The sequence below is a fragment of the Micromys minutus genome (genome assembly GCF_963924665.1).
Source record: "Micromys minutus genome assembly, chromosome: 5".
NCBI lineage: Eukaryota > Metazoa > Chordata > Mammalia > Rodentia > Muridae > Micromys > Micromys minutus.
The window spans coordinates 48,088,570-48,104,328 of NC_137974.1; the positions used below are offsets into that span (position 1 = coordinate 48,088,570).

The window sequence follows — 15,759 nt, forward strand, 5'->3', positions numbered from 1 at the left end:
TACCATTGATCTCTTAATTCTTTCCCTATCAGGTGACATTTGTTAGCCTTATTTATCATTTTCTGTATATAACGCAAGTACACCAGGAAAAAGATAAGTATCTCACATCTCATGGTTGCTCTTTCCTTTTATCATTTATAACCACTCTATCCTGAGCTTCTTGGCCATTCATAGTATAAAACAATTTCATTTTTTATATAGGTCAAAAAAACAGTCAAATGTAATCAGAGCAGTGTAAAATGGGACACATTCAACACAGATGCACTTTTAAATCATTTAATTTACACTTTCAAATGCACATCTCTGTTAGCAAAACATGACTATTCACAGCAAGCTGCTGCCACAAAGGCAAAATCAAGAGATTGCTATGTTAATTTTGGCACTTCAAAGGTAACAAAAAGACCATCCACAATGAAGGCTTAATTATGTTTTCTCTCTTTTCAGTATTCACACCACAGGGCTTTCTTTTGCGAAAATAATAAAGGAGAAGAGAAAAAAAATAAAGAGAGAGGAAAAAGAAAGTCTTTTTAACTGTTTAAGTCTTCCACAGTCCTTATCCCCAAATCACCAGCAAAAATGGGTGAAAAGATAAATTCAACAGCAGAGGACAAACTGCAACCACTTTGGGCAGAAATGTTGAACACAGGCCTGGCAGAAGAGAGTGTTTAAAGGAACAACAGATCACATGATTAATATGCTTTTGCTGTACACTGGACCTTGACTGTCATTGTGAGCAAACAAACTGGTGTCCCCAGGAACACGCAATGTCCAGGCCTGCTGCTATTCTAGGACTAGCTGCTGCCAACTTTTTTTTTTCTCTACCTTGCACTTGCCTGCCTCTGAGTAAGCTGGTTCTGGAACTCTCCTGGGTGGTGGCAGCAGTAATCAGTATAGATTAAAAAACTAATTACTCATTAGAGTTTGTACACTTTTTTTTTTGTCAACGTTCCTTCAAGATTGAGTTAAGTTGCTATTTAAAATATTTACTAGAGGAAACAAATACTTTAACAAAGATGCTCATTTTGACATAAGCTCAAGCCCACAGACAGATCTATGAAACACAGAGTTCATCTTATAACACTTTTCTCTATTACACAGGCCCACCACCCCTATGCACATGTTGCTATTTTGGTCTAAAAACTATCTCTGAGAATAACTAATGAATTAAGAACCATCACTGGGTATTTGAATGGTTTCACTTAACATTTTTCACATGAGGCTGATATGGAAGAACTATGTGGGTAACCATGTGGGTACTGATCATGTAGCAAGGAGGAGTGTTACCCTGTTTTTATACCAGTCTTTGAAAAACAGGTCTTAAATGTTTGTTGGTGTGTTTGTGTTCACAACTATTAATTCCTGAGTAGTTGGGAAACCTAACTACTTTTGGTTAGGATATTTCCCATTTTGTTTCTTTTGTATATGATTGTACAGATTCAGTAGAACCATGCTAAGAAAATCAGGGCAAACCCCAAAATAACCTAATATTTTAGTGATCATCATTCCAGTATTCAGATAATGAGAAATAATGGCTGCCCATGTCTTAAGAAAAGTCTCTGTGAGATGGAGGAAGTTACTAGACCAGCTAAAATTTGGGGGTAATAATAATTGTTACTTTTGTTTATAATTTAGTAACAGAGACTGTTTTCTCTCACTAAGCTAATTCTCTCATTAAGACATTATTATTATTAAATTTCAAAGCCTAATTATTTAATCTTTTGCCATATATTTAATAACCAGAGAGACTCAAGAAATATGTTAATGCATTAATATTCTCACATAAATCTGTTGGGAGTGAAAAATGGCTTAATTTTTAACATTTTCTACTTACAGACATTTGGTTAAGATGGGCTAAAGATCTAAGAAAGAAAAGCAAACATTTAAATCATAAGAATATACAGGAGAGTACCTTTATGATCTCAGGAAGAAACTGTTTTATGTATGTATTAAAAATAAACATAGACTATATTTCAAAAATGATTATTTTAGACATAATAAAATGTGTCAAAAGAAATAATAGGCAAATTGGAAAAAAAGTCTAAGAGATTTTCAAAGAATGTACTTGCTAAGTGGTTAATATTCCAAATTCATGCTGCTTCTACAAATGAAGATAGAAATGATAATCTAATTCTTAAAACACCATGTAAAGCAGATGACTGGGTGAGGCACTGGGGAGATGGACAATGAGAATGCAGGGAATTTTTTCCTAATAGTCACGAAAATGGAAAAACGCATGTTAAGGCAAAACTATGCACCATTCAATCATAAGAGTATCAAAACAGGGTTTTAAAAGTATACACTATCAAGCATAAATGAGTGTGCAAGTGCATAGGAATTCTGAACTTCTACTCTTCAGAGAGTAAATAACTATGGTCTTCCTTTAGAGCAGGGATTTACCAACTTTCTCATACAGTAAATTCAGGCTTTGACTATGAGGCAACCTAAAGGATCTTATGACATTACCATGTAAAGATGCAGAAAACATGTGTGACTCATAAAAATGTAGATAGCAAACCAGATTTGGTATATGGCTTGGGAGATTCCTGGTCTAGAGCTACTTCGGCAAGTTCTAAAGCTGGGCACAGATCCTAGCGAGAGTCTCATGAGAATGTACACAATGAGCTGATGTTCTGTGGCACTTAAACTCCAGCCTTTGGAAAACAAGTGCAGCTACCACTGGGGAAGAAGACTAATAAGCCAACAGACTATTATTGACTATCCATTCTAATGATGGAGTAATCAGCTTTACATATGTTAAAACAAAAAATCATTAGCAATAAATATAATTTCATAATATATACTGAGCTCTATAGAATCACCTCTATTAATGACATGTCAGGAGAACACATGACCACATACAGTTTTGCTTTCAGCATGGTATATGATAGTCAGAAATGGCTGCCCTATAAACTAAAATACATTAATAATAATCTTCTAACGTTACAACACAAAATATTTAAGATAATTACATTTAAAGCAATATATATTTTTGATAAATGTATATTGTGCTAAATCTGCATTTCATTGATTTGAAGGCACCTTTTTATTTATTTATTTATTTCAACCATTCTAAAATAAGAAAGAGTCTTGCCATTGGTCAAAGAATCTTCTGGAATGCAAAGATAGCTAAATACATATGGAACTTTTTGAACTGCTTGCATTAGGCATTTAATTTCAAGTATAATCCAGTATAACCATGAAGCAAGTTAACTGACACATTAAAAATCTCATTTCTAGTGACCATTAGAACTAATGTAGGTATCTGAGCTTCATGCTTTTGTTTGCACCACATTTACAAAACTTCTTTCTGTTGACACAAGGACTTTTCAATTCTTGATTGCTCTATAGACTGTTGCCAATAAAATAACACGTGGCTTCAATGCTGAGTTCTTAACTTAAAAATTTAAAAATTATAACAAAAATGGCAATATGTGTGTCAGGCACATACATAAATCGGTAGCACAGAGATGAAATTAAACATAGATTGCTTCTTTTTTTTTTTAGAATGGTTTTTGAACATTTAAAGCCCATGAATCCTTCGATGTGCTAAAGTAAAAATAATTAACACAATAACTGGGTCACTTAAAACTTTTAGGATTCCCAAGAAGGTTATGTGGCAGTTTTAGGTACTGTCAATCATTTTTAAAGTGATCCCTGTAGAATTTTATTTAAAAATTACTTTTCTGGATAATGTACCAGGCTGGATACAATTTCTCCTGGTTTTTGCCCTTCATGACTCTGACTCACTCAAAGTTATGTCTGAGTCTGATAATATGCAATGAGGATGGCAAACGGTTGTGTTATCTTAGTGGGAAAAGAATTAGATTCCTCAACAGCTTGCAAGCCACTCTGGTTGTAGATTGATTTTAAAACACGAGAGGTGCTTACTAGACATTGGGAAAATGGATTAGTGAACGGATGAGTGGGCAACTGATAAGTGAATAAGTGATAGAGGTGTGAATGTGTGAGAAGGAAGGGTGCAAAAAGTCCTAGAAGCAAGGCACACGTTCCAATACATATAGCTATACATTAGCTCTAGAAGCCGGGCCCCAGGCCCACTGTTCAGTGTTCTTAGGTCTTGTGAATACACTTATAGAGTCAACTTATGTAAACAATGTCAAGGTATTTCTATATCATTATACCATTTGGACCCATGACTTTGCACTTCTTAACCAAGCATATTTGTTTTGGTGAGCATGTGCTAGTTTTGAAAGGCTTTCTCTACAGTAGCGTCTACTTCTAAGTTATCACACTTAACTTCTCAAGTGCTTATTTGATGCAGACTCATTTAGAACTGGAATGACATAAGAGGTGGTAGGTAGTTTGTTTGATTTGGGTGAGTCTTTTCCTAGGGTCAAGCTTTATTTTTGACATGCTCAACGGCAACTTTCAACTTCCATATCTAAGGGAGCAACAAGCAGGCACAAGACTTCACTTTCTGAGACCAAATGGAGGTGGGAATGTTCTGACCACCATTCATTCCTAGAGTGCTTCTGGGCAAATTCCTAAACTCCTCTGAGACTCAATTTCATTATCAACTACTTGATAAGATTTCCTCGTCTGATTGTCCAAAAGATCAAAACAAATATCAGAAAGCCTTTGCCACATGATAAATTGTGGGAGTAAGTTTTACTTTATCCATTCCCATCCCCCCAAAAGGGTAACATATGGGCCCTGACTTGTAACTGTTGTCATAGTATTAGAGAATAATATTGGACAGGAACAAGTCAGTGAGGCAAAAGTACAATTTGTCACAGGAAGACATGGGGCTATTTTTTCAGTGTAGTAGAGGCAGTATTTCCTAGGATCCCTTTCCTAGGTTTTGTTCATCTTCTGTGATTGAAAGGAACAGTCTGTATGACTGACAGGAACCAGTCTCTCCTGAATTGTGGCATTCCGTGTTCCTTGCCTTTCAGAATAGTTTCAGGTGTGCCTGTTCTCTTCTCCCCTGTGCTTTGCTGCACTACGCACGGTACAGAACCACTGTGGATTTCTAATTAGCCAACTCTACCCTGAGGTCTCCAGCTGTTGGCTCTCTTTAATTATAGCTGTGAAGACGATGTACTGAAATTGAAGAGAAGATTGCTACATGCTAAAAATACAGCAATAATGTGGTTCAAGTGCGATCTCTGGATGTGACTGTGTGAATGTGGAAGGTTGTTAAACTGATGTTTGACTATGAGGTTTTCATTTTGCCTTGTTCTGTGTTCCCTCATACAAACACCTGTACCTGAGAGGAACCATGAGGTTCTCATTTAACAAAATAGACCCACCATCTTCAAGGAGTTATCTGATTCGTAGCACTTAGAACAAAGGGGTCTCATCCAATGGAAGGGTTTTGCAGTTTTCTATTGACTCTTGCTTTTAAATTGACAATACATCAAATATCTGGTAGTGCTCATCCCATTATGAGTTTCAAAGGTAATTAAAAAAAAAAGATAAACTCACCAGAGTTGCAAAGAGATGATAGAGGATGAAATAGATGGCTACCAGTGGTGCCCACATGTGCCCCACAGCATTCAGAGTCTGATCCATCACATCCACCCATCCTTCCTGGGTGAGGATCTGGAACATGGACATAAACGCCTACACAAGAAAGAAAGGGGGGGTTACACATCCTACTGATGCATGGACGAAGTTACACATGAAAGTAACTTAAACGAGCCCGTGAGGGGCTGGGTGGATGACTCAGTGGTTAAAGGCTCTAGACATTCTTGCAGGGGCCCCGGATTCAATGACCTGACCCACAGGGCAGCACACAACTCTCTGTACCTGCAATGCAGGGGATTCGTTGCTGCTTTTGGCCACTAGGGCACTGCACACACATGCAGTTCACAGACAAAACAAAACAAGGCAACAACAATCCCTCCCTTCGCCCACAAAAAACTGAACATGGAAAGTAAAATACAAGTAGCCTATAATGTTCAGCTGAAGGCTTTATTGTTGGTATTATTGATTCTCTTCAGATCAATCAAGAGAAAACAATTTATGTTACATGGGAGAGAACAGACAACAAAGGATTAAGTGTTACATCAAACTCTCCAGCTTCAAAAACTAATTACTTTTTAGTTAAATTTTTTCTTTGTTAGGGGAAAATACCATTGAGAAACAAACAAACAAAAAATCTCTACTTTTCCTTATACAGAGTTTTTTTTTTCCTTTTCAGCAAGTTATTTTATCATTCCCAACCAACTATTTATTTAAGTTTCCCAATGTTCTATTAGAAATGTATCATTTTAAAGGGGCATTACATTGTCTAAAGCATATAAGAGAATAACCTTGATTTTTGTTTGCACAGTATCTACTTATCAAGTAATTTCATCTGTCACATCAAAATCATGTGATTCATTAAGAAAACAAATTTTCTAAGGTATACATGACAGGCTGGGAACATGTCAAAGACAGAGGCAAGATTGCAGAAGTGAAGATTTAAACACTAGGACATCCCAGGAAAGTCAGTCTTGCTAATAGTCTTATGCTTCTTACAAAGAACTTTGTTTTGTTTGGAAACATCTTTCTAGTCAGGTACATGACTATGCATCTTACACATATTAGTGGAGAGTAAACACTTTGTAAGAAGACTTTATGATCATGTGTGGAAAATGTTGACTCTCTACATATGTTTATAGAGCTGTTGTTGTAAGATCCTGAGGAGTCTTAGCTCAGAAGCACGACCCACAGAACACAATTAGACAATGGATCGCTGTAATGACAACAGGTTTTTATTCTGTGTATATGGGGTTGCTCATCCTCACAGGGAGAGTCAACCCTGAACTCAAAAGGCACACATCTTTTATTCTTTATAGCGGGCAGATTTCAACAACAACATGGGATGGTGACATCACATTGGTGGGTTACAGTGACGTTTAGATTCATTGGATAAGGGGGTTTAGGCTGCTGATGTATATTTGGGTCTTTTCTATGAGACCTTGTGTCTGTCAGCCAACAAATTCTGTGGGTTTTTGTTCTTGTTTTATTTATCAGAATTGGGTGATTAGAGCTGGAGCTAATTATGGCATGCGTCAAGATGCCTATCTAAAGCTGTTTAGAGGGCTGGGTGGCTATCAGTCAGTATACTCTGTGGTTTTTCTGAAAATTTCTCTAGGCCATTGTTTTTATTTGTCAGGCACAGGCTGGATCTCATAGCCTTGGGTTGACTCGAAAGTCCCTGAGTCTGACTTCAGCCATTTCTGTGTCTTTAGGGTATTAAGGTTTTTAAAAAGTACAGTCCAAGATAATAGACAGATGGCCTGAGGTCAAAATAACAACCTGAGAGGATCCCAAAGCTAAGGGACTCTACAGGTAACCTAATCTGGCCTTTGCTTTGTAAAGAATCCAGCCCAAAGATGGGGCCAGATTGTGTCATATTCATTCTAACAAACTTTTATGCTAGTAGTAGTGGCCAGACATGATACCCCTGCATTCAGGAAATCTGACATCTACCAGTTTTAGACCAAACCACAGGTGGTGTCTCAGAATATTTCCTTGCCTCAGACAAAAGAGTTTTTTTTTTTTTTTTTCTAAAGTTTGAACTTTAATGCTCAAAAGACAGTAGGCACATTCAAATAGCAAATAATTTGTCAATGGTTTTTATTAAAGCTATACTTATTTATTTATTGTGTTGATGCATGGGGTGCACGTACTATGGCGTGCATCTGGAGGTCATAGGATAAATCCTACGAGTCTCTCCTTCTAGCATGTGGGTCCCAGGGATTGAACTCAGGTCTTCAGGCTTGCCTACCCATATTAAATGAATTTGGGTGGAGCTAATTGTTTCCCTACTTATCCCCTGTTCGCCATGGAGTATTTCTCTTGAGTTTGTCTTTTCTAAGTTCATAACCTTACAAAGAATTTTTTGTTCATGGAAACGTGAAGTGAAGTATGCTGCTCTTGGTAATTGACTTCCAGCATTTCAAGCAACACTGAAATGCTCTCCTTGTTGGGCAGTATGAGAGCAGGACACCTTCTGGAAACCTTTGTTTTAAGTCTAAAATAAAGTATCATCGAACTTAATAAAAGTTTCAGCCTTATCACCGAGGACAATCATTTCTTCCTGTTGATCATTTATTACATATAAGCAACATGTATTTCAAAGAATATTCATATTAGAAAAAAATCTATTAGCTGTATTTTCCCCCACAAAGTTTCTGCCAGTGAGAAACCTTATTACATTCCAGACCCAACAGCAAAGGTGTCACAATGTCAAGAAGAGCAACACCAACTACATTGGATGTGGCTTTCTAAAATAGCTTGTAATTAGGTCTAACAGATATCTTTCCTAGAATTTTAAGATCAAAAAGCTAGTTCTACCTTTCAAGTTTCTTGGTCTCAAACCAACCTATATGTTAACCTATACTACAACAGTGTCTGCCAACATTCAGTTTTTATGAATACAATGGATATTTCTGGAACTCTGGAACTCTGGGATTGTGACCAACTGCTGTGAGACAGGGAGAGGCTGGAGAGTAAGCTTATTCTGCTATTCTTTTGAGGGCCTTGGGAAAATAAAAGTGATTTCTGAATACTCACTTGGAAGTGCATGCATTAGGTCCGAGAGCAAAACTTTTGGTAAAATATGATTTGTGTGTACATGGAGCTTAAAAGCTGAGACCAAGAGCTAAATCCTCTCACTGAAAATTTGTGGCTAAGGCCCATGCACCTGGCGGCGACTTATGTGTTCCAGAAAAGCTCAGTAGTGGATTATGAAGGTTTGGTGCACTGGAACTGAGATGAGTAAGCACAGTGCCTTCTCCTAAATCATTCACAAACAAAATGGAAGAAAATGAACATGACCATGAAAGCAGAGAATGAAACAAAGATGGTGTATTGCAGAAATACAGATAAAGGCTAAGGCAGCATGACGGGAAAGCATGCTTAACATGCCTGAAAAAACACAGCAAAGCTACCATATATGGTATCTGAAAATGTAACTTTAAAATCTCTATATGCTGTAGTTGGCATTACTTCCATGTTCACTGCAATCTTAGGTATGCATTCATTCCTGGCATTATGTAATCATTTTAGAGTTTATTATATTGAATATGTCAAATCTGAGACATCTTCTGAACCAGTTAAAATCTCATATTTATTATGAAATAGGTGGCAAGGACAGAGATCAATTTTTATTCTTTCTTTACAATAGGTAATTAGTTGATTGGGAATAAGGCAACTGAGTGAATCCATCGTTTCCTCACTAACTTGAAATATCATTTATCATACATTGTCTGCTCATATAGTTATGGTTTCATTGCTTTTCGATTGTTTTTCCATCACTCTATTTCATTTGTAACTTGATTGGTAATTGTATATTTTAATAACTGGTAGGGTTACTAGTCCCTTTGCAAAGCCCCGTATAAAAATTTCATTTATGTGTTTTTCTTAAAATATCTGGTATTTATTCAATGTGGTCACATTAGATTATTTAATAAAAAATTGGAAATATTCTCAAATTAGTTTCAGTGTAGGAAAGGATATTTATTTCTACTTATTAACCTTCCTTTGATGGTTCTGAAAAAAACATCTTGGTCATTTTTAGTGAATATGTGTTTAATGTTATTTTTCTGAAACATAACCAAGGTGATAGAATAAGGTTTAAACTGTAAGTAACAACAAAACACTATGATGGATTCTTAACAAGAACAAAGTGACAATCTCATGTGTGAATATCATAACTCTTCTGTTTTTCCCACAGGTCATCATTCTTAAATCCAGTTCACACTTTTTTTTATGTTCCCTGGGTCCCTATTCAGTATTTCCTGATTTACTCCCTTCACAGGTAGAGATCTATTATGAAACAGGGACACTTAGTTTGCACTAGGCAACTCCCCACTTCACCAACCTTTCCGCAATTTTTTTTAAACAACTTTATTTTACAAAACAAAGATAAATGTACAGATTTTAACCTTTCCGCAATTTTGTACTGAAACTTCTGTTTGCTCTGTCAACCCAGAAAAGCCCAACCCCTCTGTGCAAAGCGAAGACACTTGCCTCATTACCGCCTTTACTGCTCCACTCTTTCTGCCCTTTTCATGCATACAGTCACATCCTTGGGTTTAATAGTATTTTTTTCTGTTAGGTTTTGATAAGCTGATGAACAATAGACCATCATTTAATATGCTGACTAGGAGGTTCCTCTTCCCACTTCAGAACTCAGATATCCCAGCAGTAGTCAAGGTTCACAGGTCCTTTATTACTTTACATTGATTGGAGTCTAGCCCCACTTATTCATATCACCTGTCTCTTTTTAGTTCTGTTTATGCTTAAACTCTTCATATGATTCATTGGGGGAAAGAAATACATTCTTCTACCTAAGACAGCTGCTAGATTCTCACACAATGCATCCACGACTTGGAATAGAAGTTGTTTCTTTTATGATATAGCTGTTCTTTTTAGAACCTCCAATTACCTGGAAGCCATCTGCATCCTATTCTTGCAGATCTGTTTCCTGGAGTTGTCTCATCGCCTGTTCTAATTTGGGCTAATTGCTTTTGAGACCTGTTCCATAGTTGGTATGATTTGCATTTCAAGTTCCTTATTTTGGTCTCTTATCCTCTCCAATATAATATTGAAATGTGCTGCCAAAACCCCCACTCATGAATGTAGAGCCGTGGTTCTGTGCTTCACCTGAATTTCTTTTCTCTGTTTCGCTCTCCCAGAAGGGCTTGCAGGATGAAAAACATTATCTGAAGCTGTGAGTAATGATTCTGGGAACATCAGACTGTAGAACGTCTTTAATCTAGGTACATCTAGGGAATCTTTACTGAAGCCAGAACAAATCAGTCCCAGATGTTCCCTTCTTCAAGTTCTATGACCTATGTTAGTAGCTCTTGGCTGATGAGTCTAGTTGAGTACTCAGATGAAGGACTCCTCTTGGCTTTGGCTCTCTATATCCCAAGAAAAGATCACTTCTGGAGTTTCCCCGATTAATGACTCTGTCATAAGTCTTCTTTTTCCTTATAGCATTTTTTAAGTTTTTCATACTTTGATATATGACATTTTCACTTACTATGATAGAAAATTATCTTATTATGAGAATGTATTAATTTTTGAAAGTTGTTAATCTTTATCTTCAATCTCTTAAAAATTATGAGTGGCTGAGTGAATGAGTGATTTTGAGATGATATATATTTTAGGATTTTCTTTTCCAACCCTCTTAATCTTTCCAAAAGAAAAGTCTAGGGGATAGACTTATTATTCTTATTCTTTCTTAGTATCTTAACTACTATCCTTTCTCCATATTGATTTGTACTCAAATAAGATGATATGAACCTGTAGATCTTCCTGTGTGTAATTTCTGGAGCTACTTTTAAAGTCGATTGTTAATTGATTTGCTATGTCTTGATACTTTAGGCAAGTACTATCTATGATTTTTCTTTCCCTTGTTGTTTTGCCGCTTTACTCCATAAGCTTGATCAAAGTCTCAAATTAAACCAGACTATCCCAATCTAGTCACTGTAAACTTCAGATACACACATGCTGCTGAGGGAACCAGGAATGAGCAGTCCACTAGAGTCTAGTCCAATTTGTACATGCAGTAAACCGTGAAGGTCGGTCCAGCAGCTTATAATCCCTTCGTGGAAAAACTAAATCAACAAAAACTGCCTTAAATGAATTTAAAATGGAAATTCCAGAGAAAAAAAATCACAGTGTTATCAGAATAAGAGGCAAGCGAAGAAATGACACTTTCCATGCAGGTGTGAGGTGCAGTAGACGGTGATTGTAGAGTCACTTAGAGATATGATGCTGTCCAGAAGAAGTGGACTTTCTGCATCAGCTGAAGAAGATCTGTCATTGATTTTTCAGTTTATTAGCAGAGATTAGAAGACTTAGATGCGGATAATACCAAAGAGGGATGAAAGGTAAATAAACAGGAATTTTAATCTCTGTTCCTCATGACACTTAAACATGGTAGTGTTGGCATTTGTTATGTGTATGTTTGTGATAGATGATGCTGTAGCATTATTTTCTATATCAAGCTCCAAATATCAATTTCAAACCTAAAATGTTTCTTACCTTCTTAGAGGCAAAGCAAATGTAGTTTCTGATGGTGAAATTCATAGCCCAAAAACATCTACTCAGACCTGGCAAAGCTCTTATTAACCTCTTTAAAAGATAGGATGGATGACATTTGAACTTTGATGACCTGATGCATATTTGGGTAATTTAGTATAGTGGGTATCAACTTGAGTTAAATATAGACAAATAGCCAAAAGAAAGTAGTGTGGGCAACACCTAGATTGTGACTAATTTGTAATGGGTAAAAAGCCCAAAGTATATTATTTTAGGTGCTTGTTCATTTTACAATATTTTTATATTACACAATCATTATCACCTTTTAACCCATTAAAGCAAAGGGAAAAAATACTTCCTATTCTTCCTAACTCCGTTACTCATCAGTTTGCTTCCTGTTTCTGAGGATTTGTTCATTCTGGACAATGTCTATAAATGTGATGATACACCACAAATGCCGTGTCCATCTGCAATGGTTCACTCCTGCACCTCATCTCCTTTTATTGCCCAATAAAATCTCAAATAGACATCACAACTTATTTATCAATTTCGGGTATTTGGAGTGTTTGCACTTTTAGAGGCTACTATGTATTTAAATTAAAATTTTAAATGTAGAAAGGAATATAACCTGCATTATCCTTGTGCAGCTTACGATTTATAATAGAAGTTGCACTAATTTTCTTTATCCTTACCCAGTTTTAAACCTCTCTCTCTCTCTCTGAAAGATTTGATTTCAAAATGAAATCTACTTGACAACTTCTATAGTAGGGCAACCATTTACTGAGAGCATCCCTGCTGTGTCTTACTACCAGACAGCCCTAAAATAGACTCGCTTTGGCTGGATTCTCCGAGTGCCCAAGTGACATCTCCTTGGGGTATAATTGCCTTAATTATTTACCTACTCAATTTCCTTGCTTTTTTCTTCCCAAATAGTGGTAATTTACAGAAGAGTTTATCTTCTGAGAAACCCGAAGAGCTCATGAACCTTTAATATTTTGCTAACATCTGGTTGTTTTGTTATTTATGGCCTTTTGTTTCAAACTTAAGCGATGATTCAAAAATAACAATATTTAAAATGACATTACTTATAGAAAAGTTGGACTTATCTGATGTTGTGGTTAATTGTCTAAAAGTTGCATTGCTTGGTAAAATCATAAGACAAATAAAGGGATGCTGGAGAGAAAGATGTTAGGAAATGTCATAAAAATGGTATTTAGCATATTAAAATATCACAGCAAATAAAAGCCAAGAGAGCAGACTCTAGTTGGCTGAACTGATTTGTCTTATATGTTTATAAACACGATGGATTTGAAATATGAATTAAAACTGAATTTTCCTGACTTCTTTACTTCAAATTCCTCCTCTGGTTTAGGCAGAATTCCGTAATCTGTTTAATTGTGCTCTGCTGTTCCAAATCCCATCTCACTTTATGTGTTTGTTCTTTGTTTGTTTTTGTTTTGTTTTTTTCCCTTCAAGCTTTCAGGAAAACAAAGACTCAGCTCTGAGGTGAATCTAATCCTTGAGCACCTAGGGCTTAGTGGGGGTAAAGCCACATCACAGGAAAGCAGGCTCTCACAGGCCTCACTCTCAAACAATGTTCTCTATAGAAGGAACCGAAGGACTGCAGTCAAAATATAAGGGTAGGCTAAGAGTGGGAACCTGATGCTTCGTGAGTCTGTAAGGAAAATGGCTGAACACTGTGGCTGGCTTTGAAATTTATGAGCAGTGAAGGAGATTCAATTGCCAACAGCCTGGTGTGTTCAAGAAAAGCACTCAACATCTGGAGGCCAGCTTTACCAAATACAGACTCATATTGTCATTCCGTGATGATCACATTGAGAAGAAAAAGAAAGTATATATGAATATTTTATGAACATTAAGGCACAATCTGGATAATGTTTTATATATTAACTTAGAAAATTGTCTCAATTATATTGCTATGGGGGGGACCTGTCTGATGCATTGGTTTAAATACACTATTTCTCTATGCTGTTCATGATTTAAAATTTTTATGTTCATAATATTTTATTACACATTTTTAAAGTTCAAAAATGATCTAAGTATAGTTTTGAGAATGTGCTACTTCTAGATGCACAGTTTTGAAACTGACACTATGCAGTGTACAGTTTATATTTCATATGTAAAGCATAATGAACATTTCACTTCATCTAAGTTGTCTTTTAGTGACAAGGGTCTACTATTTTGTAACCTATTAAAATGATAATAGCATTCATTGGGAGAACTTCATTTTGTATAATACACATATCACTCTATTTTCCTTGAACTACAAAAATTACAGAGAAAGGTTACAGGGAGTGTTTTAGAACAAACAGGTACTACAAACTCTCTTTTTGAGAACTTCAGTTGGCTTCTCTGAGATTTTATGGAATAGTGTAAGTCACAGGGTTAACAGACAAAAAGCAAGCAGCCCAATAAAGCAGGTGCTTCACACTGAGCCTTCTGCTACCTAGACTTGATCCGTAGTAGCCATTACTTGTTTTGTTATAGGTGACTCTCTTCCAAAGCATGTCTCAGCATCACACTTGCTTTCTTTGTATACGGAATGTTTTGCGATGAGAAATTTGTTGGACTTGATTACTATTTACATGGACAGAAGTAAAATATTTAAATAGCAGTCTTCTTAAGGCAATCCCTACCGATTTAGAAAATAAAGTTGAGACAGATGATTTCAATTAATTCTCTCACTGCCTTTAATGTTGGCAAGGACTAAATAGGACTTTGTCCTTCCTACCAAATGAACCCATATTACTCACTTTGCTTTAATAAATCCCCACACATGGTCACTGTTAGCATTCCACTATGTGAAAGGGGAGGAGCAGCACAGGAAGTGTTTATGGGTCGGTATATGGATGACAAAGAAAAAGGTTGAATCTAAACCCTATGTTATTGGCTGTAAATGTAAAAAATGAGCTTGAACATAATCCAGACTGAAACATAATCAGAATGCCAAGACACTCCCAGTAGCAAACTGCTTCAAGTAGTTTTTACACTTAAATATAATTGCAAGAGTTAGAGAAAAGAAAGGTCAGTTCATCTCAAAAAATAAATAATAAATTACATTTGTTTTCCAGCTACAAAGACGTGTGTAGATGTAGTCACTGGTCTCTCTTCTCAGCCATGCATGGAGTGACTTTACATGACATTATATACAAGGTCATGGGCTTGTATAGTTTCTTAGGATTTCTTTATTAGCAAAGGGTAAACAATATGCATAAAAGAGACTCTGATTCAAGAGTAGCATTTGTGGGGGACTCTGCAGCTCCAGAGCAGAACCTGTGTCCATCATTAAAATAGTCTTTGCAATTCCTGTGTAAAGAAGTGTCTGTAGGTGTGATTGTCCCTGCTATTTACTGATGAAGAGACAGAAGAGCACAAGACTCCAGGGATCAATGCAGTCCCACAGGTCTAGAGCCGAATTGTCTTTAATTTTGTTTCTCTACGTCCTCTTAGAAATTTTAAGATCTAAGATTGCTGATATCTTTCCATCATTTATGTTATGGAAGCAAATAATATCCATGCTTATTTTAAGCAATACATAAACAATAAAAAATTATGATGTGTGTGTGTGTGTGTGTGTGTGTGTGTGTATGACAACTTGCAAACTTCACACATACAAGAGTCAGTTTACTAGCCCATTATATATAATATATATATATATTACATATATATTATATCACCATTATATACTAAATCACCATTCTATAGCACAGCACAGAGCATATAGGAGGA

General features: G+C 36.2%; 1 protein-coding gene across 1 annotated transcript in view; it reads right to left on the bottom strand.

Moving 5' to 3' along the window:
- NALCN (sodium leak channel, non-selective) overlaps positions 1–15,759 on the bottom strand; it is a gene marked incomplete at both ends in the record, with an annotated part of 212,196 nt that overhangs the window by 113,545 nt on the left and 82,892 nt on the right. Inside the window, one exon of the mRNA XM_080917023.1 lies at positions 5,449–5,586. Within this exon, the coding sequence (XP_080773149.1) occupies positions 5,449–5,586 (138 nt within the window). The remainder of the gene's footprint in view (positions 1–5,448; positions 5,587–15,759) is intronic.